We start from the raw sequence: 19,487 nt of genomic DNA on the forward strand, positions 1-19,487 counted from the left end.
GCTCGGCTCGGCTCGGCTCGGCTCGGCTCGGCTCGGCTCGGCTCGGCTCGGCTCGGCTCGGCTCGGCTCGGCTCGGCTCGGCTCGATCCAGCTCGGAGCCTCGCGGCTGCGCTCGGCGCGCTTCGCGGAAACGCCTTTGATCCATTTCCAAGAACTTTCCAGGAACGCGAGGCCGCCGCGCCCGCCGCTGCCAATGGGCGCCGCCGCCGCCCGCCGCATGCGCGGGGCTCCGCCCGGACCGAGCGCTGCGATCCCCGCTGTGCCCCGCGTGGCGGTGCGGCTATGCCGGGGCTGCTCCGAAAGTAATGCTTCTTATTTCGTGCTGTCGGCCCGCGGAGGCGGATGGCGGTGGGATGGAGGTAGAGGTCGAACCTTTCCGCAGATATCCCATGACGTTTCGTTGCCCTGTGACAGATGGCAGCGGAGGGGCAGTCTGACAAAATAGCGTCTTGACACGGAAGGGTGCAGGGAACGAAGGGACGGGGCTGAATGCCTCCTCGCAGAAAAAAATGGCAACCATTGACATTGTCAACTTTGATGGAGCAGAGTGGTCACCTCTGCTGGTGCAGGTTGTTACCATGAAGACTGCTCATCATCGCCGGTGAAAATGCATAGCTAACGGTGGTGGCTGTGTTGAAATAATTGTGTTTTGTCGCTGAGAAGTTGATCTGTTAAATAGCGTTATTGTGATCGTTGTGTTCGTTTTCTTTTCCACGAAAATAAATAGGAGGTATTACTTTCGGAGCGACCTCAAATAAGCACTCAGAGCGGCCCCCATCTGTAGGTTTTTTTACCCAGCAAAGCCGGGCGATGCAGACCTCAGGGCCTTCTGGGCCTATCAAAGCCTTTATTTTTCAACACGTCGGCTCCATCCTCCTCCTGCCCCGGGCGTCCCCGCTGACCGGAGGCGAAGGGCCGCAGGGCGGCCACCGGGTACAGGGGGCAGCGGAGCCGGGGCCGGACTCAGGGCGGTTCCCGCAGACTGAACGTCCCGCTCCGGCACGGAGCCGCGCTCATCCGTCCCTCCGCGTGCGGTGCCGTCACGGGCTGCGGGGAGCGGGAGGGTTCCCTCGTACCTAATGCGGCCCCTTCTACAACCTCGTGCCGAGCTGCAGCGCCGCGCCGCTCTCCCAGCCTTCGGTCTGCGCGTGGGGCCGCACCGGCGTCCGTGTGTCCCATCGGCGGCATCGGGCTCCACCTGGCGACGTCCTTCGGGCGCGGGCGGCGCTGCTGGCGGAGGGGCAGAGCTGCGGGGCAGCGCGGTATCCCCACGTTGGGCGGCGGCTTTGCGCGGCCGTCCCCGGGCGCTCTGCGGCACCGCAGCACCGCCCGCTGGGCTGCGGCTCCCTGGGGCTGACTGCCGCCCCTCTGCTCCCGCGCTGGGATCTCTTTCGGTGAGAGATTAATTCACTGTGCTCCACTGCAGAAGAAAACGAAGCACCATCTCCTGGTGACAGATGAGAGGATTTATGATGCTTTTGGTTTGTGGTACTTCTAAGGAAAAGCAAAAACAAAAACAGTTTGCTTTTCTTCTCTCTGCTGAAATGGGAATCATAGAATCATAGAATGGCCTGGGTTGGAAGGGACCCCAAGGATCATCAAGTTCCAATCCCTCTGCTGCAGGCAGGACCAGAGCCTCCAGATCTAATACTAGAGCAGGGTGCCCAGGGCCCCATCCAACCTGCCCACGTGGTGCCCAGGTGTCCCTCTGCAAGTGCCCTGTGGCCTGAAACACCCCCAGCAAGTGCCTGTAACACAGCTGCTGGCATTCAGTGCAGCTCTCAGATCCCCTGCATCTCCCTGCAGTGCTGTGAGGACAGAGTGCTGAGGACCCCCAGGCATCAGGGCACAGTGTGGTGTAGGATACGGGTGGCCTGGATACAGCAGTGGGTTTGGGGCTAGGATTTGTAACTTACAGAAACCTTATTATGACTTCCTCTCTTTTCCCTCCTTTTTATTTTTTTCTGTTTGTTTTGTTTTGCTTTGCTGAGTCTGAGGCAAACACCTGCAGAGCAGAACTGAAGGAAAGGTGCATGCGCCGCTTTTCAGAGTGCAGCACACACCACAGCCCAACCTAGAGGTCATACAGCAGCTTCCATTTCCTGCTGTGCATCACCAGAGCTTCCTGCAGAGCTTCCCTTCCTGCCACGGCACAGACACAGCACTTTCTGAAGAACTTCCTTAGAAATGCAGAAAGGATGCTGCAGCCTCACAGTCCTGTCCCCACTTCCAGGCTGACAGACAGAGCAGCCTCTGCCAGGGGACATCTGTATAATGCAGCCGGGGGAGGCAATGTTTCAGAAGAATGCGTCACTGCATTTTCAGTTGCTGGTGGCATTTTCTTTATTGCAGTCAATACTGATTTCCTCGAGACACTGCTGTGTGAGGACCAACCCCAGCCTAATCCCTTTTGTCTGAGATAAACTCAGATGACTGCAGCATGCGGGTAGGTATCATTCTCCCAAAGCACGCCATCCCCAGGGATTTGGAGACCCCAGATTTCCCAGCTCTCCACCAGACAGCAAACTGAGATGTTTCATTTCACTTTATTTTTGTTGAGAAATGAGATATTTCACAGTCTGAACTGGCTTTGACACCTGATATTGCTGACACTGAATTGCTGCGGTGTAGGAAAAAGGCAGCATAAAATACCTGATGAGATGGCCAAAATTAACCTTAATCATCCAAAGTAGTGGTATTCGAGCCATAAAGCTCTCTCTGTGTGGAGTGAGTAGCTGTGATACCAGGAGCAGCAACCCCAGCTGTGTGCTGGCTGGAACACTGAGGTGGCTGCTGCCCCACTGCTCAGTGCAAGATTGGGGCCTCAAGATCAGGGAAAGTCCCAGACCAATCCCTGGTTTGGGATTTTCCCTGATAAACTCTGCTCCTACTGTAGGGCAAGGCAGACAAGCTACTGAATTCCCTCTCAAAATAAGGGTGGATTTGTTTTGTCTGTTTGTTTGGTGTGTGTGTGTATGGTAACTGTTGAGTCACGGCCTGAACCACTGACTGGGCACCTGGGAAAGGATCCGGTCAGCCCTGGGAGCACAGGTGAAGGCACAGCATTCACAGCATTACACAGCAGTGTAATAGGAAGGGGTGGAGCTTGCACCTCTCTTATACCTCACTGAAGGGCTGATGGCCCTGGGGAAGGGTTTGTGGTTGGAGATCCTTCCTTAGTGGTCTTTTCTGTGAGCCTGGGTCTTTGGAGGTGGGTGAGCATCTTTACTTCTTTGAAATTCCATCCATGCTACTCCCTTTGTTGTTACACTCCTCTGTTGTCCTTCCATGGCATTAATCTTTCTGATTGTAACAGTGTGTCATTGCTGTTGGGTACTTTTGGAAAAAACAGGATTAATATTTAACGTGCAGTTCTAGGGATTTTTGTGAGGAAAAATTTAGTGCCACAGTGGGGTCCTAGTGTGTAACAATACTGTGGTTGTTTTTAACTTCAAAAAGCAAACATCCATAAATAAATAATATTTTCCTTCTGATTGGAAGCTGTCCCTGGCACTGCCAGTCCTGGGAGGTACAGCAGGGGGAACTGGGATCCTTCCCTCCAGAGGAGGCTCAGGGGAGACTTCAGACATCTCCCTGAATGGAGGTTGTAGTGAGGTGGGGGTCAGCCTCTTCTCCCAGTTAACAGTGATGGGACAAGAGGGGGCAGCCTCAAGTTGCGCCAGGGAAGGCCCCCACTGGGTATGAGGAAGAGCTTCTGCAAAAGAGTGGTTGAGCTCTGGCACATCTGGGGGAGTCAGCATCTGTGGAGGTGTTCCAGAACTGTGGGGATGTGGCGCTGAGGGATGTAGGTAGGTGGGGGGGGTGGATGGTGGGGCTTGGTGATCTTAGAGGTCTTTGCCAATCATAATGATTCCGGGATGTAATGCTTCTCCCTAGCACAGCGGTACATCTTGTGCCCAGACAACCTACCCCAGCTATAAAATGACCACAAGAAGAAAGGGAATGTATTTGCTCGCTCTGCCTCAGCTGTGGCCATTCTTGCAGCGAGGCCCCTGGGCCGGGGCTGCAAAAGCTTTGTCAGAGTTTCAGGTGGGTGAAGTCAGCAGGGGCCCTTATCGGCCGGCCCCGTACGGCTCATCCGCGCACGGAGGACGCGGCGCCGCCGGCCGTGCCCGGCCCCGTCAGTGCCCCCGGAGCGCGACGAGCCTCGCGCCGTGCGCTGCCGCGGCCGCTCCTCCGGGCACCGCCGCACGGGCGCGCTGCGGCACCACCCGCGGCCGTCACGGCAGCCGCGCCTCCCGCCGCTTCTTTCTCTTACTTCCGTCCCCCTTCCCCCTCATTTTTGGTTTGTTTTTGTTTGTTTGTATTTTTCCCACCTTCTTCGTACTTCATCAGCTGCCTCTGCCCCCCGCGAGCCGCGGAGCGCTCCGGGGCATCCCCTGGCACCGCCGCCGCCCGCGAGTGCCTCAGGTCGCCTCCACAAAGCACAGCCCCCAGCCCGACTCCCGGTCCCCCCAGGGCCGAGCCGACGCCCGCCGGCGGTGCTCCCTTCGGGCCGGGGCCTCCCCTCTGCGTGGGGGGCGGTGCGCACCTGCCCGGGGCGGACCCAGGCAGCGCCCGCCCTCCGGGACGCCGCGCAGGGAAGCGTCGGCCGGGCCCGCGCCGCTACCGGCAGGTAACGTCCTCCGGCGGGCCCCGGGCCGTGTCACCCCGCGGGGCGGGACGAGAGCCGGTCTGGGGCGCGGCGCCCCTCGCGTCTCCTTTCCCCCAACCTCGCCCCGCCGAGGGCCGCAGGTGGGGGCTGCTGCCACGGCGCTGGATGCGGGGAGGCCGCCGGGGGTTATCGCTGCGGGGCCGTCTGCGCTGAGCGCGGGGCTCCGCCGAGGACTTTGGTCCGAGCTTCGGCACGGGCGCATGCTGTGGCGGGGCAGAAAGTTCTGGGTGCGGGCTGGGAGCTGCGGGGCGGGGGCTGAGCGCTCCACGAGCGCCTCTCCGCCGCTGCGGGCGGCCCGCGGAGGGCGGCGGGCGGCTCTCTCACGGCGTTGGGCGCTGACCCCCGTTTGTGTCCAGGACTCGATGGCGAGCGCTGCGTGAGCCGGCTGAGCGCGCTGGGACGGAGCGCGGGGTCGCCCGGTGGGCGTCGCGGTGGCCGCGAGCTGTCGCCTGCTATGGAAGGCGATGGAGGAGAGCGGGAATCCCAGCCCGAGAGCCACGTGGAGAGCAGGAGCGGCGTGAAGCCTGTGCCCGGGGGAGCGGCCCACGTCAAGCTAGAGATAAAGAAACACGCCGTCACGGATGACTACAAGCTGTCCAAGCGGGTGCTGGGGTTAGGAATCAACGGCAAAGTACTGGAGTGCTTCCACAAGGAGACGGGGCAGAAGTGTGCTCTGAAGGTATGTGGGCTGTTCCCTTTTACCTTGGGGCTTTGGAGGCTGCGGTTCACATAACTCCCTGTTACACTCCTGTTTTGCCGTTGACGTTTCACAAGGAGAGCTGCGTGGTGAGGTATCCCAGCCTGGAGATGCTCGCAATGCTTACGGGATAGCAGCCCGCCCGTGAGTCTGTCCCAGAATATTTCACGTGAGTGCTGAGGAGGACGTTACCAGTGGGAAAAGCCTCGTTTGTATTTAAGAGATAAAGCAGGGAAGAGAACATCTGGGTGTGTGCTGTGAGGGAGCGTGCTGGATTCTGAATGGATGTGTTATGCAACACTGGGGAAGGAAGCTGCTTTGGGTCTCTGTAATTCAATAGGCCCAAACTGGGAAGGGTTTAGCTACTCATTGCTCTTTAGGCTGTCTTCCCTCTGAAGACCTTTTGCAGGGCCCTGCTCGCTGTTGCAGGTGCACGACTTTGGAAGGATCCCTCTTGTTGGAAGGGGTGCTTCCCCTTTCCTCTGTTCTCTTTATCTTTGCAATCTGTTTCCTGAAGGGCACCGCCTGGGCGTGCACAGGTAATGTCAGCACTGGCGAGTAGCTGTGAACTGGAAATGAGGATTTGTAGTGATAAACACGAGTTAAGAACACAGACCGTTAACTCGGGAACATTAAACTCACTTGCCTTTTAGCCTGTAACCTCGAGGTTTTCTTGATGATATTAGAGCATGTGGTTAAAAACCCAACAAAAAATAACTGGCCCAAATGCAAACCAGGTTGGGGCTGTGCAACAGGACTGAAAACAGCTGAAGCAAATGCTGTGAGAACGATGTGGGAGTGTTGCTGAGTTCTTGCTGGAGCTTACCTGATTAGTGAAGGTGTTTTTGGGGTGCATTTCTATTTCTTAAGCCTCGATCTGCATCTGGTAGCAGCAGGATGGCAGCTGGAAGCCAAGGGCTGTGCGTGGCCTTACTTCAGTCACTTGAGAGCTGCTGTGCGGCACAGTCCTTGCGGCAGAGGTTGGAAGTACCTGGTGGCTTTGTCTATTAAAAAAATAATAATAATTTGAACAGATGAACTAGAAAAACTTGTCACAACGTGCTGATTAATGGCCGTGTTTCCATTGCTCTCATTTATCTTTATCGCTGTTTCTGTGTTCTCTGCACATAGCTGACTCACAGGAGTTTATCGTGGAGGAAACTAGAAGTTCTGGCAAACAGAGTGGGTAGTGCTGGGGCTTTGCACCTGCCTGGGGTTTGTGGCTCTGAGGTGCGATTCCTCATTTGGTTCCTCCTGCCTAAATATTCTGCACCAAGTGAGATAAATTGAGGTGCTTTCAACGTGATTTCCATGCTCAGGGTGCTGTGATGAGGGGTAGCATGCCTTCTGTTAATACAGAAGCTGTTTTACTCTTTTAGAAGAGTTCAGTGGATTTTATATTTGGTCTACGCCATTCAAAGGTTTTATGGAAGTATTTTAAGATAGAAATTTCCATTTGGGAGCACAATCCAATGGAAATAGGGGTGTTCCACAGCCAATTCCACAGCTCTGGAATCAGAGGAAATATGTTCCCATTCAGTACAGTGCTTTAGTTTGATGCTCAGAGCTGGGGAGGGGAAGAGGAGGAGCAAAGCTGCAGTGCTGGGTAGAGAGGAGGAATCTGTACCAAGTCCTCTGATGCTGGCTTCCATTTAGCACAGACTGAGTTGGCCATTGTTGTTGTTTTGTTTTCATAACTTTTAAAAGATATGGAAAGCCACAGCACACGCTTCCATTGCCAAGCAGGGGCTTTGTCAGTGATGTTCAATACTGTGCTGAGATGGTTACGTGAGCATCGTGCTCCCAGCTGTGCCATGTGCATGCTTTCCTTCCAAAATGGGCACAAATATTAAGATCCTTAGGAGTTCTCTGGGAGTTTAAATGGCAGATAATATTTCACCGTGTACATGTATGTATTTCTCACTGTTGTGAGCTTAAGTGCTGGAAAAAAAAGTTAAATATGCCATTAAGTAATATTGCCAGCAGTCTGTAGAGAACCTGCTATTCTCTCCAAAGATGGTCTAATGAGAAGATTACCCAACAAGGAAGGATAAAACTTTCCTTGGATAATTGGAAATCACTTGGTTAATGGGAAAGGACATAAAATCTTTTTTGTAGACCTGGATGAAGGCTTTCAGAGAAGTTTGCCCATTGTTTTTTGTGAAACCTCGACAGGGCCGTAGCGTTCCCCAGCACCAGGTAGGACTTCACAGCACATCATCTGGTCAGAACACTTACTAAATTAAAAAGAAAACTTGGAAAAATGGCTTTTCGGAGGCAACTTTTGTGTGTGTTTGTGCGTAGGGATGGCAGGGCCATGGTGCTCCGGCCTTGCCACTGCTTGTGCCAATGGGTGCGCTGACATCCAGCTGCAGGAATGGGAAGTGAAGGTTGCTGCAGCCTGATCTCTTGGGTGGAGAGAATGGACAGACTGGGCTGCAAGTTGAGCAGGAGGGGGAAAAAACATACTGGGTGATTTTCTTCATACATTCCCTGGAGGCTGTTTGTGCAGTCTCCATTGGTATCTGTATTTGTGGATAAATAGTTCAGCAGCTCCTGCTGCTGGAGATGGAGCATGATAGTCTGTTCCCCTTCACACCACGCTTGTCCATTAAAGCTTCTGACTTGGCAGATGGCACTGCTTTCTGCCTGCAGGTTTTCTTTTACATGGGAACAAAGCCAGCGCAGCCGGGATCTGGATAGAAATTACTCAATGGAAGGAATTTTAACTGAGGTACTTGAGAGGAAAGGGCTCAAACAGGCAGAAATGTTCCTTCCCAGAGCCATGTGTCAGTCCAGCTCTACACGCTGTAATGGGAGCTCCCTGTTGTCAGCTTTCATCTGTGCCCATAATCAGAGCTAGTTAGAATGTCGGTAATCACTTTAATGCAGAAAAATTCAGGACAGCCTCTCAGAGATCCTGCAGGGCTGTGCTTGTGTGCAGTATTCCATGGCTCGGCATTGAGATTTGCTACGCGTTTTTAAAATGTGTTGTCAGCTTTGTTCTGTTAGACTGAAATGCCACACACATTGCTGTCCTGCTGCAGAAAACCTAAGCTAGTTACTGTCACAGGCACAGGGACGTTTTGGCTGAGCAGTGCTGTTTCCAAACAGAGCGCGCTGTGCTTCGCAAGGGCAGGAGCATAAACAAAGCAGATCTGCAGGACCAGGAATGGCCTTCCAGAGGGCAGCTGCATTTTTGTCTCTTCCTTGCAACTAGAAAACATCAAGTCTCTTTCCATCGCCGATCCAGAAATGGCAGCCAAATGAAATGTAGTCACCTTTATTTCTAGCTTTCCTTTGCCAGCCTTCTCCTTTCCGTTCACTTTATCTTGTGGGGTTACACAGTGTAACCTCTGCTGCTTTACTGCTGTCCCCAGCCTGAGAGTTCTGTGCTGTTCCTCCCTCTGGCCGAGACCCCAGTGGTGGGCTGGCCTGCCTGCATCACTGCAGCTCCTGTCACTTGTCTTCCCGTGAAGAACATCCAGTGCTTCATTCTGTTCCCTCACTTCTTTATCTTTATTTGTACAAAGTCACGCCAGGCAGTGTCAAAGTAATATTTCAACGCGTCTGACCTACCTTATTTTAAAGAAAGGAGGTAGAGAGGGCTCTGACAGAGTCGGGATCAAGAAGGGAGAGCTGGAGACTGTTCTGCTGCTGGAGCATTGGCATATTCTGCATCTGCCCTTTCCAGGGTTTGGTGGATGATTCAGGATGTGAAACGTTGTATGTCGTTGGCATGCTATTCAGCTTCAGTAAACACATGTTGCTGCCTTCCAGAGGAAGAAAAGGAAGGACTGCCTGGACACAGCAGCAAAACAAAGGTCTTTGGGGCTTCAGGAAAACAAAGTACATTGTTTCAGGAGAACTCTCACGAATAACAGTAACAGTTGCAGAAGGGCCTGTTCCCTAATACAGCGTGCAAACCAGGCACTGTGAGGGCCTTGCAGTCATCTGAGGCTTTCAGGCTAAGGCACAGCGTGTAGGAGCAGACCTGCTGGCTCATGGCTCTTATCCTCTAGGATGAACAGCAGAGAGTGAAGCAGTGACTCGCCTCGTGGAAAATGCCTGTGCTGGTGAGTGCCAGCTACAGCATGTGTGATTGGCTAATTTGAAGGCAAATAGGGGAAGCCCACTCATTAAACAAAACAAAAAGCGAACGCAAAAATGAACAGGCTCTTTGTCTTTAAGCTTCAAGGAACTCTTAGTGAATGATATAAATGATGATAATAGAGTAGGAGTCTCTACTACAATCCGTGTGAGTATCAGCATAATGTTGTAGTCAGGCAAGAATTGGTAACAGAAATTTAGCACGAGATCGTTATCACACACAGGGCTGTACAGAGGGGTGTGTGTCTGCTTTCCAGAGTGGAATTGCTATGGAAGGTTATAGCTGTTCTGCATCACCTTAATTTCATTTAGTCTTGGGCTGTGTTTCTGCCTCTTACTCAATTTTCCTGCTTCTGATTAAGTTAAATAGCTCTGCATCACGTAAGTTAATTGCTGGATTATCTGTTTTCAGCTTGCATCCCCTGAAGTCAGCTCAGGGTTGCTCACTAACAGGAGACTTCACAGTCAAAGTATTTGTTTTGCAAGTTACTGTAATAACTGGTACTTCTAAAACACCCCACTCATTGCCTCAAACAAGATGATCAAGGAAGAGAATGCAGAGATTGAGAAGGCAGTGCACATGGGGAAAGTGGAAGTTATTTTAGGCTGATTGATTTTTAGAATGGGAAATGTTAACAAGCATCTTGGATGCTATGGGTTGCATTTTTAGAGTAGAAAATTATGCCACATCCTTGGAATGTGGTAGGAATGCTGTACTAAGCTACAGCTGTGACGGGAATTCAGGAGAGCCAAGTACAACTGTTGGTTAGGCTTTGTGTGGGGTGCAGGAGCTCTTGCTTTGCAGGAGTGATGGTGTATTTCAGGAGGAAGCTAGCATGCTAAGTGACATTTTCTGTAGTTCCCTCTTACCTACCATGTTTCCTGCAGCCTATTTATACTGGTTTATCTCATGCTACAGTAAATTCAGCATCAGTAACACAGCTGAGTATGACTAATAAACTCCAGGAGCTATGTGTTGGTAGATCAAAGGCAGATATGGTGTAGAATATGAGTTCAGAAAAGTTCCTGTTGAATGGCAGTCCCCAGTGTATGGAGGAGTACCTAAAACATGGATAGCATGAGACTGGGCCTCAAATCTTATCCTTTGGTGCCAATCTTGGTAGGCATTACGTAAACATGCATAAAATACCTAAAATAACATTCAGTTGATTAAAAAGTGGGTCAGTGCTGCTGCAAGAATTGTTTTTAAACCAGTGAGTCATCCAAGGCTTGAGCCTTTCAGGCCTGAATCTTTCTGCGCTTTGGGGCCAGAATGGCACCTTCCAGAGGGCCAGCTGGACTCGAGATTTTAGAAAAGGTAGTCATCACCAATTTAGTAGGATAATCTTCCATTCTTGACTGCTCTTCTTCCTTATTTGAAAAACAGCAAATGCTTTTTTTTTTTTTTTTTTTTTTTTTTTTTTTTTTTTTTTTTTTTTTTAAATGTATGTATGTGTTCTGTCTGAAACAATTAAAACCTTGTGTAGTAAATTCCTCCCAGGTTCAATAGCAGTTCATTAAGCCTACGGAGTTCAAGCTGAAGGGTAAATGCTATAAAAGCATTAAACCATCCCATGAAACAAATGACATTGTCACCGCTTTGCACAGGCAGTGCTGTCTTCCCATCGACTAGCAAGCTGGCACAAGTTGCACCCCAACTTGTGTAGCAGCAAAGTCCTGGCAGGTCCAGGTGCATTCCCTGCCTTCACCCCAAAGATCTGAGTCGTCGTAGGTATGTGCCTTATTTCTGCTGGAAAGAAAGTGCTGAAAGGCAGAGTGTGTGCATGTGGTGATCAGGCAGCACTCATCGCTGGGCTTGGTGCCCCTCTTTGTTTCTGTCTCTTCCCTTTAGAGTCCAAATCCTCCTGTTCCACTTAACTAAAAGAAAACCTTGCTGATTCATGCCAGCTAGGGGTCTCATTACAGGTAACTGGATTTTGTGTAACTGGAGGTCATCCTCCCCCTTTACTCTGCCCTGGTGAGGCCTCATCTGGAGCACTGCGTCCAGTTCTGGGCTCCCCAGTACAAAAAAGACAGGGATCTCTTGGAAAGAGTCCAGCGAAGGGCCACAAAGATGGTGAAGGGCCTGGAGCATCTCTGCTATGAGGAAAGGCTGAGTGAACTGGGTCTGTTCAGCCTTGAGAAAAGAAGACTGAGAGGGGACCTGATCCAGGTCTATAAATACCTAAGGTGTGGGGGGCAGAATGGCGAGGCCAGACTCTTTTCAGTGGTGAATGGAGACAGGACAAGGGGAAATGGCTGGAAACTGCAGCATAGGAAGTTCCGCACAAACATGCGCAAGAACTTCTTTACAGTGAGGTGACAGAGCACTGGAACAGGCTGCCCAGGGAGGTGGTGGAGTCTCCTTCTCTGGAGATGTTCAAGACCTGCCTGGATGCCTACCTGTGCGACCTGGTATAGGGAACCTGCTTTGGCAGGGGGGTTGGACTCTATGATCTCTGGAGGTCCCTTCCAACCCCTACAATTCTGTGATTCTGTGATTGTGTAAATTAACTTTATTGCAAGGGAACTATTAGGAAGAATTGTAAAGTTCATCTACCAGTCAGGTGTGTTTCAGCCTCATTTACTTATGGTAATACCATCAGTATCTTCTACAATTTGGAGAGGACTAAGACCTCTCCTGAATGTCATGGCTCACACACCTCTTTTCCCTTGGTATGTTTTTCTCCATAGGTGCTACACCCCGTGTCAGAGCAGCCGTGTCTGACAGTGAGCTACTTGTGGTAGCCTGCTGTCAGCTAAGTCTCAGCAGAAAAAAAGAATATCTTCATCCTGTGTTAAACTCACAGGCAGCATGGGGAAGAAAGATGTCTTGTCATTGGGAACAAGAGCCAGTGTGAAACTGAGACACTTGTTCAAGGAATCTTTTGGATGTGAAGGCTGTTCTGTGCTCACTTCTTCGCTGTACATGGTGATTTAGAAAGGAAAAAAGGATTATTTAATTTCACAGTCATACATAAAATGTTGCATCCCCAAATGCCTTTGCAGTACTATTTGCTGGACACTGGAAAAGTTCCTGTTTCTTGTATGATACACACGTTTCCTCATTAAGGAGTTTTCCATGTTAAGTATCTTTTTACAACACTGGATTTTAAGATTGTGGGTGACATTCCAATAGATCCACTGCAGCAGGATTGTCTGAGCCATGTGCTCTGTGGATCATGTACTGCAAGAAGGTCTCATGCATGGGAAGGGGATGGCAGCATGGAAGGAACAACGTGGTTACTCACTCAGAAACCGTGAGAACTCTCCATTGCTGCCAGTGAGAGCTGGCGGCCTGGGCTGTCTGGATCGGGGCGTAAGAAACTGTGTGGATTGTGGTATTTTGCACAAACTTCCTAAGTATTTAAGATGATTCAAAGCTCCCTAAATGAGATTAAGCTGCAATGCTCCAGCTTTTTAATGCCGACGGGGGAGAGAAGTCTTGCTCTGCATATAAATCATGCATGGCCTCCTTGCTCCTGAGTCCTTGCAGTGTGTGACGTTTTGGTCTGAAGCTTTCCTGACCTGTTTTAAGAGGAAAAGCAAAAAATAAAATCATGTAAAATTAAATTTCTTCCCAGAAGCATTGGTTTGCCAAATTGCTTAAAAAAAGCAATGAAACAAGCCATCCCGAGCGTGCCGTCTTTGGCTGAGGAGCCAATCTCATTCAAGTCGCACCGTTCACAGGCCTTAAATCTTGCTGTTCCAGCTCTGGCTCTTCTCCATGGGCCTTTTCCCAGGGTGGTTTTCTCTCGAGGCTGCTGCTACATGTGACAGCCTCAGGGCTGAGGGCAGATCTGTGGGCTGTGCTAAGGGAGAGCTCTGAAAAACCCTTTTGTTTGTCCTTTTTAGGGGGGTTTGGTTTTTTTTTTTTTTTTTTTCTTGTTGTTGTGTTTTTTTGTTTTTTGAACAGCTTTTCTCAAATAGGTAAACTGGAAGTGTCAGGGCAGGGGTGACTCGTGCTGTTTGTGCATGGAGCTTTCTGTGTGGTGAAATTTTGGCCAGGGAGAGCAGTTTGCCAAGGCGTGAGTCAGCAGGGTGCAGGGATTTGTAACTGCGGCTGGTTTCTACTCTGCTGGGAACTGGATTGGGCTTGGTTTTGTTTTCAGAGGAGAGCAGCTCAGTCTCCCTGAGGCCTTGGGACCAAACCAGCCCTGTTTTTTGGGGATGGAGCCCTTCCATCCAGCCCATGCGCAGTGTTCTGAGGCCTGGTGCTCGGCACTGCCAGCATCCTCCTTGCTGCTGGTTCCAACGGTGAGAAATACCATCCCTCCTTGGGGTGCTTGGTGAAAAATCAAGCGTCTTGTTGTTAAGGATGGATTTCTCTCAGGGCCTGATTCCGTCCCCCTAAGTGGCTTCTTGTCAATGTGGCTTTGTGACGAGCAGCCTGGTTGCCACAGTAACAGGGCTGCTGCCACCAGGGATGTCCCTGCTCCAGGCAGAGGGCCCTGCTGCTGCCGTGCCGCAGCACAACGTCCCCTTTGTAGCCGCACAGAGCGGAGGCTTTGTGGTCAGCTCTGCTCCCCACTTCCAGTCCAAGGGACTGATGGCCGCTATGTGCCTGAGAGCTTCCTGCCCTTCTGCTTGCCCTTCTGCTTTGCCCAGCCATGGGAAGCCAAAAGAAGGCCTGCTCCAGTTTGGGGTTTTCTGAGGCACCCACCCCTTAGATGCAGTCATTCCTACTGCACCTGAAAAATTGTGTTGTGAGGATGCTCAGTGGGCTGGAGCACCTCTCCTGCATGGACAGGCTGAGAGAGCTGGGGGTGTTCAGCGTGGAGAAGAGGAAGCTCCAGGAAGACCTCACTGCAGCCTTTCAGTACTTGAAGGGAGCTTATAAAGAGTTGAGAGAGTGGCCTTTTTCCACTAAGACAAGGGGAAGTGGTTTATACTAAAAGAGGGGAGATATTAGGTAGAAATTCTTCACTCAGAGAGCGTTGAGGTGCTGGCAGTGCTTACTGGAGCTGTGGGTGCCATCCCTGGAGGTGCCCAGGCCATGCAGGGGCCCTGGGCAGCCTCAGTTGGGGGGAGGCAGACCATGTCCGAGATGGGGCTGGGAGGTCCCTTCCAACCTAACTGTGCTGTGATTCTATGCAGCTTCCTTGTCCAGAAGGCATTTCACTGCTTGCCATGTGTTGCTGCAGTAGGTGTATGGAATCCTCCAGACCAAGCACAGGGAGGTGGAGCCTTGCTCTTAGCCCTTAGCAGAGCCTTTCACTTGCATAAGAGTTTCATGTAAGGTGTGTCTTCCTGGACAAGTTGTTCTTGTCTAAACTAGGGTGTAAATGTAAAGTGCAAGAGGTTTTTCACAGTGCCTATTCATATTCCAATCTTTTTTTTTCCTCTTGTGAGGGCTGGAGAACACTTCTCTTAGGCTTGGCCTGTGGAAATGCAAACAGTCTAATGCTGCTGGAACTTTTTTCAGACTTTTCTACTGCTTATTTACTGTGTTAATAGAAATTGCAGTGAAAAGCAGCTGCTGACAGTTCATTCCATTTAACCAGAAGCTGAAACTTCAAAGAAAAGGAAAGTTAATGCTTTAAGCTGGCTCAAATATGCAAATGAAATCGTGTATTCAAGTGCTGATATGATTTTAATTCAATTTTTGGATTCCTATTAATGGGTTTTAAAGGCTAAACTTTGTAGCTGCATTTAGGAAAGAACTGCAACCCGTTTTGAGAGCTGGTTGTATTCTTGCTGTTTGTTTCTGTTGCTTTCATAGCGAGTATCTGGCTCTGTGCTAGAGTTTGTGATGTAGCCTTTCTTACAAAGGGCAGAATCTGTGGATTTTGTTCAGGTTCTGGTGCCCTGTCTGCTGGAATTGGGTGTTTTACCAGGGCTGTCAGGGTTGGCCATGTGGGTTTCCACTTGTCTTTCTTTCTTCAGAAGCCAACAAAGTGACTTCTCAGGATTTCCAGCACCAAAGGAGAGGGAAGCAGACTGATATGTGAGAGTGGTGAGTGGGTAAAGGGCAGTTTATTTAGAAGCAGTCTCAGTTCTGGTGGATTGGTATCAGTGGAATTTTCCTCCAGTTTCCCAGCTCCAGAATGAGTTTTTACTGATACTGAGATACAGTGATTGAAGGCATCCAGAAGGCAGAGGGAGGTGAGAGTGACTTCTGGTTCCAGTCACACTGCAGAGCCCCATGTTGCAGGCACGCCTCTGTTTGGCAAGTGAGTGTGGCTGCCTTGACTTGAGCTGTGGCTGCATGCCTGTTACCATTGTAAAATGGGGCACTGAACTCGAGAGCTATACAAACTAACTTCTTGCTGCAGGAGGGGGAGGAGAAAACAGTGATATGTTATTGATAAAAGACTTCATACAAGAGCAATTAATTCTGAGTCTTTCCCACCTCTCTGCTGTCTGAATTATTGTTGGGGAGGTGTGAGAGAGGGTGAATGATTGCTGTGTTGTATTTTTGCACAAAAGCCAAGTCTCAGGGGAAGCATGGAAAAAGTTCTCATAAGCGTTGGGCCAACACAGCAATAATTCTTTCTTGTTTAGATCAAAATATTCCCAGTTAGTTGTTGGTGTCTCTGACTGTCTTGATTTCATCAGTATGAGCTAAAAGGCGTAGGGCTGCTCCTGTTGCAGGTTTTTGCCTGCCTCCTACAAGCAAAGGAGTGTGTTTCGTGGGGGAGCAATTTTAGAGAAGGAGAATGGTTTGAGTTTGGAGTGTGAGCAGAGTCATGTGAGCTGTGTGACAGGCCTGTAAGGAAAGGCTAGAAAAAATGCCTGTGCTGCTGCTGAACATGTTTTCTTGTTGTCTTTCCCATCTATCCTAAGCATCAAAGGTCATGAAGAAGTCCGTGTTCTCTATTTGCATTTATGAACTCTTCTAAACACACAGGGATTTTTTGCTTTGCTTTTAAAAAATGGTTTGACTTACAAAGTGTTTTCCTTTATTGAATAAATGAATAGAATCCTTTACAAATTCTGTCCATTGTGTTACAATGGAGTGGTCACTAATTGTTACCACTGCAAAATGAGGAGCAGTAGTCTCTTTTCTACTTCAGTATGACGTGTCATCAGCAATGGTTTGTAACTGACTGCTTGTTTTGTAGGGAATATGTCTAGCCAAAATCCTGGCTAAAATTAGTATCTGGGGGCCTTCTGTCATCCTGCTGTGTGCTTGGAAGAACTTCACCTGCAAATATTCATGGTTTTGTTCTTTGATTCAGTTTATGCCGTCCTTATTAACTTTTTTTTGCTCTTGCGTAGTCAGAGGAAGGGTTGATTCCCTCCTCTGCTGCCTCTACATTGTGCTGTTCATTTTCTGGAAGGATTACGTTTTAACTGCTAAATGTCAGTGAATGTCAATTTTACCTTCTACCCCAAAACTTCTATTTCATTACTTTCCCTTCATCTAATTTTTAATAATCCGTGAGACATCTCTGCAGTTTTTCCATTTTTCTTCTCTCGGATCCACTTAGCAGTCAGTAAATAGAAAATCCACTTGTGAGTTGTGATTAAATTTATTGTTAATATTTTTCCAGACTGCTAAATCTGGGGAGGCTCAGTATGTTTTTTTCACTTAGTAAGACGTATATTGAAGAAAAAAAGTGAAAATGCTTTGAAAATAAATATTTACGATTGAACTTTTTCTGAGGCCAGGTAGAAGTGTATTAGTGCTCTACAGAAATGTATTACTGCTCTGTTCTTTTCTCTCTCTACCGTTGATATGTTCCCCAATCAGTTTTCAAAGTTTCTCTTTTTTTTTTTTTAAACTAGTTGTATGTAACTTATGGTGTAAGGTTTGCATGTCTTCTCTTTTCTGAAGTAAAAGAGCCAACGTTTATATTCATAATAAAAAAGGGAGCAAATAAGCACTAATTACTGGGAACCGTAGCCCACTGGAGGCTGGATAGTAAGCACACTTGTACAACAAAGTCCAGCTCGTTGGATAAGTCACACAGAAATGCCTTCTGCCTTTTTCCTGGAAAATCTGGCAGAGTTTGGCTTGAATTAGGAATTCAGTTTTGACCTTATATTTGTTTTCCCACTGGCTGCGAAAATATCAGTCTGTCAGCATTGCTGTTTCCAGGAGGTGCTCAGGCTGTGTGTGCAATGTAAACCCTGGATATAGGGAAAAGTCCTGAAATAGATGGTGTGCTGCTGCTGCCTTTCAGTGCAACTGTTCTGCACTTCTGGTGACCCCACAGCAGCCCAGGTTTTTGCAATGTTACACTGGACACTTGAGGTGGGTGTTCTGATTCCGATTTACGTTTTCCTGCATATCTAAGCCAGTTTATAATTTCTCTTAAATCTGCTGTATGTGTAAGCAGAAGAAATTGGACGCACAAGGCTTTGACTCAGCAGAACATTCTGATCATAAAACCATCTAGGTTGAAAAAGACTGCTGAGGTCACATAGTCTAATCATCAAGCCACCACGTCCACCAGCCTTGTCCCTCAGTGCCACCATGGACCGTAGTGACTTTTTACTCTGTTTAAGGAGGTGAGCAGTCAGAAAAATGAACTGAAGTTATTAATATTAATTATTATCAACCAAAATCTGAGTGATAGAAAATTACACCTTGTTCTTGGGAAGCAACGTAGTACCATAAAATTGTGTGATATAATGGTGAAAGACGAATTCTGCCTAGTTTTAATCATTGAATTGGGCAGGTGACAGCAGACCTAGAGATTCTTTTTGTTAACCATTTAAATCTTGAACAGTGCTTTTCTATCTTGGAAGACTGCACCCAGTCTCACTAGAATAACTGAGCATGAATTTGAACAGAAGTTATAGCAAACGATAAAAGAAAAGATGCTGGGGGTTGTGTCATGTCCATTCCTCTACCTTTGTAAATGATTCTCAAGTAGAAACAAAAGGGACAACATAATAACAGAGGAAAGCAGTGGGTATGATGCCCTGAGCTCAGCAGGAAGGTGACAACATTTAGCTCTCTGGAAGGTGGGAGGAATTAGGCAGAAACAAAACACCAAGGACAATGCAGGCTAATACTTAAGTATGGGATTATTCCTTTCGGGATGAATTAATGGCAGCACAGCAGCATGTCAGAACCTTACATGTAGCTGCACTTGGAGACCCTCAGCTATATCTAATGCATCAGGACTCATCCGATTCACTACAGAATAATGCTCATGTTGCAGCCTCTTCATGTGTGGATGTAAGCACCACCTGCACCCTGTGGAATTCAGCGTCGACAGAGAGCATGGATGGAGGGGAATGGGGAAACATTCACCATGAGTTATTCCAAGAGGAGTTCATTCTGGATGATGGATGCTCACAAGGGTGAGCAGTGATGAAGCTAAATATATACGGCTTGAAGACAGCATCAGGAAAAGGCATCTCAGATAAAATGGTGATTACTCTTCTGATGTCATCAGCCTCTCAGGCGCTAACAGAGTTAATTGTAGAACGGAGCAAAAATAGCCAACGATCATTGTCCTTGATCACACAAACTATCTGTTAAGAAAAGTGTTTATCGCAGTGAAGGCATCGAGACTGTGACTAATGTCACAAATCCTGTGTAAAAAAGGGAAAAAATAGAACTGGGGGGGAAAATGATGATGATGTTGTTGGAGCAGTCCTAGCAGGGGCTGCTGCTGTGTCTCTGGAAAGAGGCAGAGGGCTGACAGCACAAGTACCTGCCCACAGGGTCCCAGCACGCACAATGGTGCCATGGCCTTGGTCCGCTTGCCTGCTCTCATTTTGGTACTTGGCCAGGCCTGAAGGTTGGTGTTTCCTGGGCAAGATTTGTTCTGGTAGAAATTGTTCAACTGTTTCCAGTGATAAAACTAAAAGGAAAAAATAGTTTACCTGCATAAAATACAAATTAAATGTCTAGTGATTTGTTTGGATTTGAAGGGTATCGAGAGTTCAATTTCATTCTAAAATTGAATTTCGTTCTAGGATGGGGCAGTGTCACCCTTAATCATTCCAAGTTCAGCTGAGTTCTGCATTTTTAATGGTCTGTGGAGATGTGTTGTGTTCTAACAGTAACAGCTGGCTCCAGGATAGGCTGGGTGCTGGGATGGG

General features: G+C 49.0%; 1 protein-coding gene across 1 annotated transcript in view; it reads left to right on the top strand.

Moving 5' to 3' along the window:
- Positions 1–5,070: 5,070 nt before the first annotated feature.
- Positions 5,071–19,487, top strand: part of MAPKAPK3 (MAPK activated protein kinase 3) — a 41,854-nt gene continuing 27,437 nt past the window's right edge. The window contains exon 1 of the mRNA XM_042823355.1: positions 5,071–5,354. Coding sequence (XP_042679289.1) covers positions 5,130–5,354 — 225 coding nt within the window. The 5' untranslated portion in view covers positions 5,071–5,129. The remainder of the gene's footprint in view (positions 5,355–19,487) is intronic.

This window comes from Centrocercus urophasianus, unplaced genomic scaffold, assembly GCF_019232065.1.
Source record: "Centrocercus urophasianus isolate 14NV4802_14NV808 unplaced genomic scaffold, USGS_Curo_1.0 seq_22, whole genome shotgun sequence".
Classification (NCBI taxonomy): Eukaryota; Metazoa; Chordata; class Aves; order Galliformes; family Phasianidae; genus Centrocercus; species Centrocercus urophasianus.